The 14,673-nt window shown below is 28.2% G+C and overlaps 1 protein-coding gene and 1 non-coding gene across 3 annotated transcripts; both read left to right on the forward strand.

Moving 5' to 3' along the window:
* Positions 1-3,161: 3,161 nt before the first annotated feature.
* Positions 3,162-3,234, forward strand: TRNAR-UCU. Its single transcript has one exon. It is a non-coding gene; the product is annotated as a tRNA-Arg (tRNA).
* A 3,804-nt stretch (positions 3,235-7,038) lies between these two features.
* On the forward strand, positions 7,039-10,991 carry LOC114190594 (calcium-dependent protein kinase 26-like). Of its 2 annotated transcripts, none has more exons than XM_028079543.1 (8): positions 7,039-7,740; positions 7,845-8,700; positions 8,901-9,044; positions 9,225-9,377; positions 9,565-9,680; positions 9,801-9,968; positions 10,108-10,332; positions 10,416-10,991. In XM_028079543.1, exons 2-8 carry the CDS (start codon positions 7,878-7,880, stop codon positions 10,542-10,544), a joined length of 1,758 nt encoding a protein of 585 aa, XP_027935344.1. In that variant the 5' UTR covers positions 7,039-7,740; positions 7,845-7,877; the 3' UTR covers positions 10,545-10,991. The 2 variants fall into 2 exon arrangements, with proteins under 2 accessions (XP_027935344.1, XP_027935343.1); XM_028079542.1 differs by having other exon boundaries at positions 7,039-7,624.
* The last annotated feature ends 3,682 nt before the right edge of the window (positions 10,992-14,673 follow it).

Raw genomic sequence — 14,673 nt, forward strand, 5'->3', positions numbered from 1 at the left:
GGGTAACTTCAAAACAATGTTGTCACCAAAAAACCTAACTAATCATTGGCTGTTTTCTGATATATGAAAAATGTGACATTGAAGGAAGTTATTTTGGAAGACATGTACATCATGCTCCTGATCAAGCAGAGTAAGCTTGTTTCTTATGATTTCACTTTAGCATTCAAGTTACTTTTATACTTTAAATTTTTGAAACAACAAATTACTTGTTTTACTTGGTTTTAGATCTTTTAAATGGATGAATTAGTCATTCAACTATTGCAAAATATTTGAAACTATTCATTATTCGTGTTAGACAATTTTTTATTGCGACAAAGTTAAAGAAGGACTAAATTTAATTGTTTTCTAAGAACTAGTTCATTGATATGAAATATAAGATTGAAATTAAGTTTGTTAACATTTTTAATTATCTAATTTTAGAGATTCATACGTGTAGTTAATTTTTTTACTTTTTTACCCATTTGGTGTAATTAGTTTTTTTTCAATTATAGAAATGAACTATTTTTTTAAAAAAGTTATAAATATGAAAAAGTTGCATGAGTCTGGCACGACTTCATCGAGAAGAAGTTGTATGTGTTGTGCTTCATTAAATTGGAAGATGTCATTTATGATTACGATAATTTTGACGTGATTAACATTAATGAGTGGATTGATTTTTTTTTATTATAAAAAATGTAGTTGTATTTGTGATTGATGATTTCAACATATGAAGAAGTTGTGCTCGATCTCAATGACTTTAATGTTCTTTTAATTGTTCTGAAGTTTCCTTTGTCACATACAACTTCAATTCTTATAAAATCTCTATTGTCTTGTACGATTTCTTTGTTTCTTCTATTCTTGTGTGTCATTGTTGCCTCATATTACTTCTTTGTCTTTTTTGTTTTATTTGCTTATAAGTTTTAATCTGACATGATTAGCACTAATGTTTTAAACATATTGAATTAAAAGAATTAAACATAAACAATGAATAAAAAAGGTATTATTAAAAAAATTAAAGAGAGAAGTAACAAATATATTATTAGGATAAAAGAGAAAATATATTATATATGATGATATTAATTTTAAAGTTTTACAATAAGTTGAGAAGTGATGAAATTTGACTACTATCTAAGTGGACAATTTTTTTATTATCACCTTCCCTTCTTATAATAGGAACATTTTTTTGGCTTATTTGAGATTGGGGTCCATTTCATTATGGATATGACTGGTAGTAGGCCCTTCTGACTCCTTACGTCGCATCTAGAGTCAGGTATGAAATTCAATTTGTATAAGGATATGAACTTTGCTTGAAGTGTGAGATAAAAGTACTTGCAAAGTTAGACCTTCCCGATCAACAACTAAGGAAACAAAAGCCCCCTAGTATAGATAACTTATTCTCAATAAAGAAAGCTCTATCTACGACCACTAGTATGGCTTCGTGGTGTTGATGATAATGCGGACATATGGTTTGTGAAGGTGAATGGAGATCGATGAAGAAGCGACGAGAGATTTGACCGATTAGAGACGCACAATAGTGGGACTTGGTGCCCTTCTTGAAGCTTTGCATGATGAAGAGAATGGAGAAGCCTTGAGTTTTTTGTGATTTAAATAAGAAGTAAGGAATGAGCATGATGAAAATGCTTGGGGTTTTCATTAAAAAATAACTTATTTAAAATAAAAAAAATTCAACATATAATAGACACGTGTCAATATACATAAGGAAATGCAGTTGCTTACGTGGACCGTCCTTTTTCACATGGCATAGGACAAAATTTAACATAGTTATAAAAGAGAGACTAAATTCATTGGTTTAGAAAATAAGGAGACCAAACAGAAGTAAAATTTCAAATATAGACCAATTGTAATTTTTTTGATATAGTTGAAAGACCAAAACATATTTATCTATTATCTTTCTATTCAATCCAAGATTTAATATTTTTTTTAAATGTGAACACCTTATTTTTTAGATTACTTATTTTTGAGGTAATATGAGTTTTATTACGATTTCTCCATTTTTTCATTTTTTGTTATAAATTCCTTATAATAATATATAATTGTTGAGCTTTGGAAATGTCAATGATTTTAAAGTATTATAGTATCGGTCTTCTATAAAAAATGTCATATTTTTTATAATAAACTCACTCTTATTCTCTCTTCTAACAATTCAAATTAAATTAAATTTTATTTCTTTCCTTCATTTTCTTCAAAATCAAACAAAAACATTAAAAATTATTTCCTCTAAATTTTGGATTAATGGTATTGAGTTGGGAGAAATTACTACTGCTGACCAAATTTATTTAAAAACTTAAACTATTATTTGTTTGAATGATTTAAATGACTTTGTATTTATATAATTATAAATGGTTTTAATAATTATGCATATGTTTTAAGTATTATGCTAACTTCGTTTATTATATTGTTAAATTTGGTAATATATATGGATTAGAAAATATAATTATGTGATTAATATGACTTGGTAAATAAATGTTGTTAAAATCGGCATAGCTGAATCTAATAGAATTTAACTTAAGTTAGTGCAAACTATTTAAGTAATATAATTGGTGTGAATGACATGTAGTATAAATTGAGTAAGAATGACATAAATAAATATTCTTGACGGTATTCACAAATAAGATCTATTACAGATAATAATGAATAAATATTTTAAATGAATATCTATAAATAATAGACAATAAATAATTTAATTTTCATTAATATATAGATTTGGTACGGATCATATAATTTGTATGAGAATCAACTACACGTAAAAAAAATTATTTATATTTTATTAGGTTAAATTTAATTAAAATATGTTTAACTTAATTTATTTTATATTTTATATGTTTTTTTTATATTTCATTTTAAAAATTTATAACTTACTTTTTTTTAAATATCTGCAAGTGTATATAGATACTCATAAATTTTTATGCATCTTTTAAATGAATATCAATAGCTAACAAATTAATGTTTTAAGATTAAGTAATTTTAGTCAAGTATTACTATAATATTAACATTTTTTATTAAACTTTAATGATATTTTTTGGAACAAATAATCATTGATACGTTAAAACTGTTTAATTAGAAAATTAGAAAGATCAAATGCAACATTACTGTATGAATCACATATTTGCAAAAGATTAGAAATGTATTATTATTACGAAACATAAAATAAAAATTGTTAAGCACCTGTGGCCTAATGGATAAGGCGTCTGACTTCTAATCAGACGATTGTGGGTTCGAGTCCCACCAGGTGTGTTTTTATTTTTATAATTTTTTTTTGAAAATGTATATTTTGTCTTTTATACTTTTTTTTTTAATAATGGATTCGAGTCTCACTTTGTGTGTTTTACTTTTTTAATTTTTTCTTTCATATTTTTATATTTTTTTTAGTAATTTCTATTACTTAAAATGTTTATGTATTCATTGTTATAATATTTTTTTGAAAATGTATATTTTGTCTTTTATACTTCTTCTTTTTTGTAATAATGGGTTCGAGTCTCACACTTTGTGTGTTTTACTTTTTCAATTTTTTCTTTCATATTTTTATAATTTTTTTTAGTAATTTCTATTACTTAAAATGTTTATGTTTTCATTTTTATAATTTTTTTCTGAAAATGTATATTTTGTCTTTTATACCTTTTTTTGTAATAATGGGTTCGAGTTTCACTTTGTATGTTTTACTTTTTCAATTTTTTCTTTCATATTTTTATAAATTTTTTTAGTAATTTCTATTACTTAAAATGTTTATGTTTTCATTTTTATAATTTTTTTTTCTGAAAATGTATATTTTGTCTTTTATACTTCTTCTTTTTTTTGTAATAATGGGTACGAGTCTCACTTTGTGTGTTTTACTTTTTCAATTTTTTCTTTCATATTTTTATAAATTTTTTTTAGTAATTTCTATTACTTAAAATGTTTAATGGTGACTATAAGACATTTTTGCTTATTTGTAGTGGTTGTCTACACATATATTATTAAAATACTTTCATTATACTAATGAAAAAAATAGTTATATATAACAATTTATTATGTTAGTTATAATCCATCCGACATAATAAGTGATGTGGTGGAAAAATTGTCAATATGATTAGACTTTTTATGCCAGTTACAGTAGAACCAATATAGAACTGACACTTTTGTAATACAATAAAAGATTTTATGTCGATTATATATAGAATAGGCATAGAAAACGAACGCATATATTAATTTTAAATTTAGAAAGCAGATACTATGTTGGTTCTTGACTATATCCGACATAGAATCTTTAATTTTCTTCTTGCCCCTTCTCCTATCGCATTGTAGTTCACTATTCTCCTGCACCTCTCATCCCTCGCATTGCTCTCGTCTTTGCACGAACTCTTATATTCTCCCTCTCGTTGGTGGCTCTAGTCTTCTCCCTCTCGTTCCACTTGCATAAGAAGTGCGTGATGAAAGTTGTACTGGAATTGAAGAAAGGATTGATGAGAACACAGACATCATAGATGTGAACGAAGAGGTAAAGGAAGTGGAGTAGGGAGTGAATGGTAGCAGCAATGAGTATGAGGTCGGGGTAATGTGAGTTGCCTATGGTGGAATTAAGGTTAATGAAGAATTTGAGAATGTAATGAGAGTATGACTTTCTATGTCAGTTATAACACAATCGATATATAAAGTGAAAACGTTCTATACCAATTTGTATCTATGTCAGTTCCATAACCAATATAGATAGCCTTTTCTAACGAGCATAAAAAGTCTTTGTTACATTAGTGTTAAGTCCCTAAGGAGTGCTTTGTTGAAGCTCATTCAACTTGTTGTAACTTATACTACATGATTTGGAAGATGATAAATCATATATTTCAACAAAAATGCTTCATAGGAAACTACGATGCACACTATTACATGATATGTAAAGTTGATGGATAATTAAATGAATCATACAAACAATTATATGCGTGATTTTCTAATTCTAAAATATTTTGATACAACCACCAGATCATAGAGAAATACTTTTGATATACTCTTTTTTTAAACATTGGTTAGATTAAAGCGAATATTGATGATGTGAAAGTTCTAGTCTTGTGACTTGAGCTTACTTTTTTTTAGGTAATATAGGTTAATATATTGGTAGCTTCTTAGTTTTTTTTGGAGTGCAAAATTCTTTATATGCTAAAATTATGGAAGTTATTCTTGCTATTAAACATTTTCATGAAACTCGTTTTAGATATATTTGGTTGAAAAAAGATTATGCATAGTTATGTAATTCGTTTCTTCTCGGATTGTTTATTGATCTTAAAGGGAGACAGACACAATGTTTGAAGATATGTAAATGATGGAGTTTAAGTGTTATCATATTTTTAAGTGATAAATCATTGTTTGGATAAACTAGTTTATTTAGAATTGAAAAAAAAATTAATTAAAAATGGTATGAAATTATGTCATTTGTACTTTTAATTTTTTTTTTCAGTATAAACTTTGTATGTTTTGACTTGTTTTGCTTATTTTCAACAAAGTTTGCTATGTATTTTTTATACATGGATTTGGTTTAGTCTTCCATTTTTTTTTAATAATATTTTTTATATAATGATAAATTATTGATATGCTTTAAAATATCAATCTAATATGTCATAATATGTAATGATCCATAACATGAGTTTAAAAACAAAATCACATACATACATTAATTAATTAATTTATATATATATATATATATATATATATATATATATATATATATATATATATAGTCTAATACAATAACAACACAATAATAATGATCTTAAACAATGAAACAAAACACTCATTTCACAACTTTATTTTAGATTAATTAAAAAATATATATAACTAAAATATTAATATAATTAATTATATAATCTTGTAAGGATATAATAATTTTACTATTAAAATATTTATTTCTCCATGTTATTGATTGTCTCAACGAAGTCATCGGAGACTCTAACCATTTGACTTGTGACAACAATAAAAGACCAACGAATAATTGTATGTTTGTTTTTTCAGTTTAATCTAAATTCATGTCTCGAAGACTAATTTTAATTTTTTTTAGAGATACAACTATCCATGAATCAAACGCGTATTTTTAATATTTATAATTATTTGTGTATGGTTTAAGAGTAAAGGTTAAGGTTTAAAAGGAAGTTTATAATCCTATAAAAAGAAAGAGTGAAAATTTTAGTTTAGATTTATTATATAAATTACTATTTTACCTATTTAGTAATTTATTTATACATTTATCTTCTTTCTTTTCACATTTTTTCTAAAATTCTGATATTAATTTTTTTTCTTCAATCTAGAGCTTCAATTTAGAAGACAACAAAATTTTAAATAATATGTCCTAATCATACTACAAAATTTGTCATTTCATTCTATTTTCGTTCGATTATCGTCAAGTTTACATGCATTATCTTTTTGTGACTATTCATTTCAATTCTTCGAAATAATTTCCCCTTTAAAATTTCCTCCCACAGCTATGACAAAAGTGGCTAAAGAAATGAGTAATGCTTTAAGAATTCAAAAAATGTGCATTAACATTTAGTATACACTAGAAAAAACAAAAACATAATTTTATACACTATGTAATGTATTAAAAAGTAGAAAAAGATAGAAAAAAAATCTACAATAAATGTAGACAAAATCAAGTTGTCCATGATTTTTTTTTTTTTGAAAAATGGGAAACAAAATTATTTTTTTTGGGATTTTTATTTTTTATTTTTTGTTGCATACAAAAAATCACAAAATTATCCATCTCAATGTTTTTATAGCAAATGAAAATTGGGATTTGACTCTAACAAATATAGAATAAATAAATTTGGTGGTTGATAACATGTTTGGGTATGTAATAAGCATATACAATATCAATGATTATTTTCATTAACAACTAATAATGTTTATTTCAATTTTAATAGTTGAGTTAATTCACCTCAACGTGTGGTGCACATGGAAGATTACAAATTAGCATGCACTTGGAAAATTGATTACCCTAATAGGATCAAAAACAGAACACAATTAACGTATAATAAAGCAAATTAAGAAATTGGCAACACAAGGAGAGAGAGCGGAGAGAGAGAGAGAAAAAAAAAACAACCAATATCACCGGCGAGGGTCTGCCGTCGGCCGGCGGTTGAGAACATTTTGAAAACAGAAAGAGATTGCAATTTGACCTAATTGCACGTAACAACAACGACGTGACAACCACGTTTTGAAAACCCACCAAATCTCAACCGTCCACTCCAATTGTCGCACCCTTCTCAGCCCTCCGATCATCAACGCGTTTTCTTGGCTCTCTCGTTAATTCATTCCTCTAACAGAAAAAACCGCTACAACTCCTTCTTCTCTCTTTTCTTCTTCATTCCACCCAAGCTCTGTTTTTTTCCACCCTCACGCCTTCAAAATCAAAACCCTTTTCCTTTTACGTGCATTTTCGTTTCTCCTCTTCATCATTGCCCAAAGGGTTTCTTCCAGCCATTCTTGTGATAGCATTTTAAAAAACTTCGCAAATCTTGAAAAGCCTTTTTTTTTTTTTTTCCATTTTCGTTGCCCTTCTCTCAGCACGCTTGCATGTGCATGCCTCCTACCACGGGACAAAAACAAGAACATTAGTCGTTCAACGAGCTTTCTCGCATCAATTGCATTGCACCATCAAGCTAACATGGTATCATAAACAAGCCTTTTGTTTTTCCTTTGGACAAAACTTAGGTGTTGTTCTTAGAATCAGAGTTTTATATTAAGATTCTACGTTTTTAAAGATTTGCATTAAGGATGATATAGGTAAAACTCGAATTCTTATTGAAAAAACACCAAACGAGATAATGTTTTTGATGAGAAAAACAAAATGAAGTTTGAGGGTTTTTTGTTTTTGTTTGTTATACCAGATGCTTGGAACAAGGAGAAGTGTCTAGTGTCAGATGGGAAACACCTGTGTTGGATCGAGAACCTCTACTTCTAATGGCGGAACTCGTGGCTCTAGTTCATACTGGTGGTGTCGTGGACACAAGAAAGATTCTTCTCATGCACACAAAGGGGGCAAAAAGAACGCAAAAGCCATAGACGCAATTCAAGACAAGCCTCCAGAGGTAATGAAAATTGAGAGCGATGAGGTGAGGCCTCCTCATCAAGCCATGGAGACTAAACCAGCTCCGGACCAAACAAGGGCGGCGCAGCCCCAAAAACCGAAGAGACCACCCAATGTGAGGAAGCCAGCAAGTGCAGGCCTCAAAGCAGATTCTGTTTTGCTGAGGAAAACCGGGCACCTTAAGGATAGTTACAATTTGGGACCAAAGCTTGGACAAGGCCAATTCGGAACTACTTTCCTTTGTGTGGAGAAGGCCACTGGGAAAGAGTATGCATGCAAGTCCATATTGAAGAGGAAGCTGGTGACAGAGGAGGATGTGGAGGATGTGAGGAGGGAAATTCAGATAATGCACCACTTGGCAGGGAGTCCTAATGTGATCTCAATCAAGGAGGCTTTTGAGGATGCTGTTTCAGTTCATGTTGTTATGGAGCTCTGTGCTGGGGGTGAGCTCTTTGATAGGATTGTTGAAAGAGGGCATTACACTGAGAGAAAAGCAGCCAAGCTTGCAAGAACAATAGTTGGTGTCATTGAGTCTTGCCACTCTCTTGGAGTCATGCATAGGGATCTTAAGCCTGAGAATTTTCTCTTTGTTAATCAACAAGAAGAAGCCCCTCTCAAGGCAATAGACTTTGGACTTTCTGCTTTTTTCAAACCAGGTTTGTCAAAAACTTTCACTGTTAATTAATTAACACCTATCTTCAGTTGCTTGCTTTTGGTTTCTGTAAGAGTTGCTATGGGCCAATTTGATATCCGTTTTTGACAAATAGTCATATTAGTGCAGTGATCATAGACAAGCACTTGGATGTGAGAAATTTCTGCATTGCGCTAATCCTATAGTGACCCTCATGATTTGCAGGTGAAATTTTCAATGATGTAGTAGGAAGTCCCTATTATGTAGCACCTGAAGTTCTGCGCAAACGTTATGGCCCTGAAGCAGATGTATGGAGTGCTGGTGTCATTATATACATTCTCTTATGTGGGGTGCCTCCATTTTGGGGAGGTAACAGTTCCTAACATAGCTAGCACATTATGATCCAATAATCATTTTGGTTACCTTTTATTGAATCTTCTAAGAATATGCACTGTGACAATATAAAGGTTTTACGTTCAAACTTTTTTTTCTTCCTTAAATGTTCCCCGGTTCTAAAAGTTTAATATTAGTTTTGTTCCTTGGTACCAGAAACGGAGCAAGAAATATTCGACGCAATTTTGCATTTTCAACTCGATTTCACATCGGATCCATGGCCTTCCATATCTGCAAGTGCAAAAGACTTGGTTAGGAAGATGCTTGTCAGAGACCCTAGTAAACGGATATCAGCTTTTGACGTTCTTCGTAAGATTCTTCACTACAATCCCTTTTAGATGTCTGTGAAACAAAAGTTATTGCAAGTGACTACAGTTTTATTTCATGCACCTGCATCAGTTAATATTTTAGTTTATAAAGAAATTACTCATTCAGTTTTTGGAACTTAAGGTATTGTACAACATTGTTGATGAAGATGTCCTGAATTATTTTGCAGGTCACCCCTGGATTCAAGTTGATGGAGAAGCTCCTGACAAGCCTCTTGATTCTGCAGTTTTAAGTCGCCTAAAGCAGTTTTATGCAATGAACAAACTCAAGAAAATGGCTCTCAGAGTAAGTTTTCTTTTTCTTTTTTGAGTGTCTAGTCCATTTTCATGATTGTATTACTTAATGCTGGAAATCTCTGCTTAGATGTCCAAACTTAGCTAGCTAAATTGTTGTTGTGTTATGCAGGTTATAGCACAGAATCTCTCTGAAGAAGAAATTGCAGGGTTGAAAGAGATGTTTAAGACGATAGACACAGACAACAGTGGTCAAATTACTTTTGAAGAACTCAAGGTTGGACTGAAAAAGTTTGGTGCTAATCTCAATGAATCTGAGATTTACGACCTTATGCAAGCAGTAAGTTTTCAGAATCATCTAGTAAAACGTTTTTAGTATATAATGAAAGATTGATAATAGGTGATAACATAGGAAAGACATAGTTTTTGAATAGTACATTGTTTTGAACCATGGAATCCAATTTTGTTATGGATTCCAGGCAGATGTTGATAACAGTGGCACAATTGACTACGGAGAATTCATAGCTGCAACATTGCATCTGAACAAGGTTCAAAGAGAAGATCATTTAGTTGCAGCTTTTGCTTATTTCGATAAAGATGGAAGTGGCTACATCACTCAAGATGAACTTCAACAAGCTTGCGAAGAATTTGGCATTGGAGATGTTCCCTTGGAGGAAATGATCCGAGAAGCTGATCAAGATAATGTGAGTATACATATTTTTACTGATGAACATTACAATAATTTTATGTCTATGACGGTGAAATTCGAATTTTTGATGATTCTCAGGATGGAAGAATAGACTACAATGAATTTGTGGCTATGATGCAGAAAGGAAATGCAGATTTGGGTAAGAAGGGTCGAAAGGGTAGCACTAGTTTTAGAATTGGATTTAGGGAGGCACTACCGGTGTGTTAATTAAGAAAGTGGGTGAATTATATTATTCTCTGTGTATTTATTTGTATCATTTTTTTGGTAAATTAGCATTTCCTGAACGGTTTGCTGACCTTAGTTTCTCTTGAGAAACTTGAATCACTTGTATATTGCACACATAACAGAAACATTAACACATCAGGGTAAGAAAGAACACTGATTTGGCAACTTTGTTTCTCAAGTCCTTATCACAATGTTGAGTTAGAGCAAGAGTACTACAATGAAATTCTCACTACAGAGTTGGTAAAGAGGGGTTTTCAAAGGGTTTTACAGTAGAATTGAAGTTCAAAGTGTTATGATGATTTCTGATGTAAGTTCAAAGTGTCTGCATTTGATTCATGACAGAAGGTTCTGTGTTGTTGCCTCACTGCTAAACTCTTGTATACTATCACAAATACATATGTTATAAGAACATAACTATAGTTTAACTTATTACATGTCCACAAAAATAAGTTCATCACTTGTACAATTTTTCTTATTTCTAGTTTATACAAGTTAAAAAACAAAAAACACAGCACTTTGATGCATCAAATATGCATCTAATGTTATAACAATTTAATATCAAAATATACATATATTATTATTTTTTTTTATAAAAGTCAAATATTATGATTTTTTTGTAAATTTTAAATACCAATTGCGTAGAAGTCGAGTAATTAAAAAAAAAAAAAAACGCAATTAAAATTTTATCATAACTACAACATCTATTTTGTTTTCAAGATGCCAAAAGAAAAAAAGAAAAGTCCAGAAATACATCGTTTAAACATATCAAAAAAAAGAAGGTAATAATTGAATTTGTAATGACCAAAGGTAATAGATACCAAATCAGTCAGACAATTAGAAGAATGTAAAAATGTATAATTCAATATATGAAAAATTAGTAGTTTTAAGTGATTCAACATATGGAAAAGAATTTTCTTTTATCAACAATATATGAAAAAAAGAATATTTTAATAATTCAAAATCAAAATAAAAGTAAAATATAATGAGACTAATACGGATATATTCACATCTTTCATTCCTTATTTAATTTAAAAAATTAAATATTTTTCAAGTCGTAGTCAAATTAAATATCTTTCATCAAAATTGAGACAATAATCATGATTACACTTATTTATCCATTTCCAATTCCAAACTATTATTGTGTTGCAACTATTTTAATTTTATTCCACATACCTTAAATAGTATACATCCACTATGAAATATAGTTATTCAAACATAAGCCATCGTATATAATTTGCTATGATATTTTGGATGAGAATTTTAAGAATTACGTTAAGGATAGTTCAATTTTCTACATGTAAAAAAAAGAATTATGTAAATGAGAACATATGATATAGAAAATGTTTATAAAAATAATATTTTATATAATGCTTGGTGTGACAGCAAATGACAACTCTGAGTGGTTGAATTATAGGGGTTTACATTCAATAATTATTGTTCAAACAACCCTAATTCTGTGATGAGGACAATGGAACTAACACTGAATTGTGGTCACCTAAATTATTAGGTTTTTGTTACCTGTCATCCAAACTATGTTTTTTTTTTTGCTTCAATTTGCCTCATGTCACATACGACACTATTGTATTTTCAAAATTCAGAGTTTTTTTTCTTAAAAAACATTATTTATAATAAAAAATAATTTTTTAAATAATTCATTATCTTTTATATTTTTTTTACTAGAATTAGCAAACACATCTGCGTTGTGTTCACATTTTTTTAATTTTTATAAAAGTTTGAATTAAGACGAATAAAAAATATATAATTAATTATTAAAATAACTTTTAAATGTAAAATTTTAAAAATAAAATATGTAAAAAAAATTGAACATGATAGTTAAAAACAAAAGAAATTTTAAAATAATAATTAATTTTAAAAATAATAATTAAAAATAAAATAAAAATGACACAAAAAAAATATCTATTTATATATTGTTATAAATGAACAACTTTCATACTAGAAAAAAAAATTAAAATCATTCATTATTTTTTTCTCTTTCTTTTACCTATGTATTTTTGGAACAAAAATATATGGGCTGGCCCCCTCTTATAAAATGGGCTTGATTTATGTAATTTTAACCCTTTTAGAAACAAGTTTAATTAGAATTTTAGTTTCTAAACTTATTTTCTTCAACTTGAACAAAATTTTACACACGTGCAAAGAGAGCACATGATTGAATCAACACTTTCACGTGGATTGGATTGATTAAATAAGTTGAACTATATTTAAAGTTGAACTCAATTACTTGACAAGTCGTTTAATTAATTAACTAAGTTTTATAAGCTAATCAACAAAATGAGTTTTAAACTAATCTTAATTACGAAGCCACTAATTATTTGCTATGTTATTATAGAAATGACAAGGATTTGCTTAAGATTTTTATATGTGGTTGTTTTCACCATTATTTTTTAGTGAATATGCACCAACACATCACCCTTTGTAAGACCACTCTAAAACAATGATGAAACCCTATTTATTTGTGAATAAGGTCCCCTATGCACACAAATGAGTTGGATTGGTTGGGGGCAATTAATTAAAAGTATTTAATTATGTGGGGCATCTAATCAAGAAATTAGCAAAAAGTGTTGATGCTTCAAGTTTGTCTTAAAAGATTTAATTGATTGTTAAGTATCATCCTTCACTTAGTCAATCACAATTAATGAGAATGCTATCTAATCTAATCTACCCTTGTTAGGCTAAACCATTTACCTAATTAATAAAAACTATCTATTTACTTTATTCTTAATTGTTTGCTATGATAAGATTATTACAAACAAATTTTATATTGACCTTGTTAGCAAAGTTTAAAAATATACCAAAACGGAATTTGTTTGAACTTTTGGAAATTATGAACATAATTAATTCATGTGTTAATTAAGAGAAGAGTGAAAAAAGTGTAGTTTTGATAATTAATAAGTTTTATTTTCTCCATAAACATAATAAGATAAACTCATGTGTCTTGAAAATGGATTTAGGAGGTACGTAATTAGCATAATGAGAGGGGTCACTTAGAGAGATGAAAAGGTTATTCTAAGCTTAGAAGAAAGCATGGATTTACCTATGAAAAACACTACAAAACCATGGTTTCATCTTTCAATCATACATTATAGGCCAAATAAAATTTTCATGCTTATGACTGCTAACTTTAAGAAAACAAAAATCAACCAATAATTAAATCATATATATATATATATATATATATATATATATATATAATATTCTTATAATATTCTACTATATAATCTATCTAATTAATGATTTCATTAATAAATTAAGTTTTCTGCTTGATCTAATTTTTTTTGACAAATTTTCTATTATTTTAAAGTCATTACTAAAAATTCTCATATTACATGATATTTTTTTTGCAAATTTGTTAAAAAAGTTTGCAAGAATTTTTTTATTCTTTTTACGAATTTTAATTGGCACGTAATTCCTTCGTGAGTAATCATTTCCTACAAAATTATAAAATTTACAAGTATTTTTTACAAAATTTGTTGCGAAAAGTGTTTTATACAAAATATTTTGTAAGAAAATTGGTAGCAATTTCTTGTAAATTATTTTTCACAACAAAATTTGTAAGTATTTCTTACAAAAAAATTTCAAAACAAAATTGGCAGGAAATATGATTTTTTTTAGTAAAGAGTAAAGTTTTGACCTATAATTTAATAGAAACTCTATGAAATGAAAGTAAGTTTTTAATAAAAGAAGAAAAATTTTAAAAATGTAATTAGTTAAACAAATTTATGCTAGAGAAAGCAAAGCTATAGCTAACTAAACCTTACCCATATGTTTAAGATTGTTTAGGTTTAATAGTAGTTTCGATCCTCCATTTTATAAGTTTTCAGTTTTAGTTTTTATTTTTTTTCTAAGAATTAGTATATGTATTTTATAAAATCTGTAATTTGGTCTTTAATTTTTTTTTCTGTGATTTTTTCTGTCCTTTCTTACCTTTTAATCAGTTACATTTTCTTTTGTTTTGTAAACATTTGATTATACAGGTTAAAGGACTTTTTATATGTAATAAATTAACCTTTTTATTATTTTTAGTGAATTATAAATAATACGTAAGCCTTTTAACATATGAGATTAGTAAGTTTCTTTTTATTTTTAAGGA

This window comes from Vigna unguiculata, chromosome 7, assembly GCF_004118075.2.
Source record: "Vigna unguiculata cultivar IT97K-499-35 chromosome 7, ASM411807v1, whole genome shotgun sequence".
In the NCBI taxonomy this organism is placed as follows: Eukaryota; Viridiplantae; Streptophyta; class Magnoliopsida; order Fabales; family Fabaceae; genus Vigna; species Vigna unguiculata.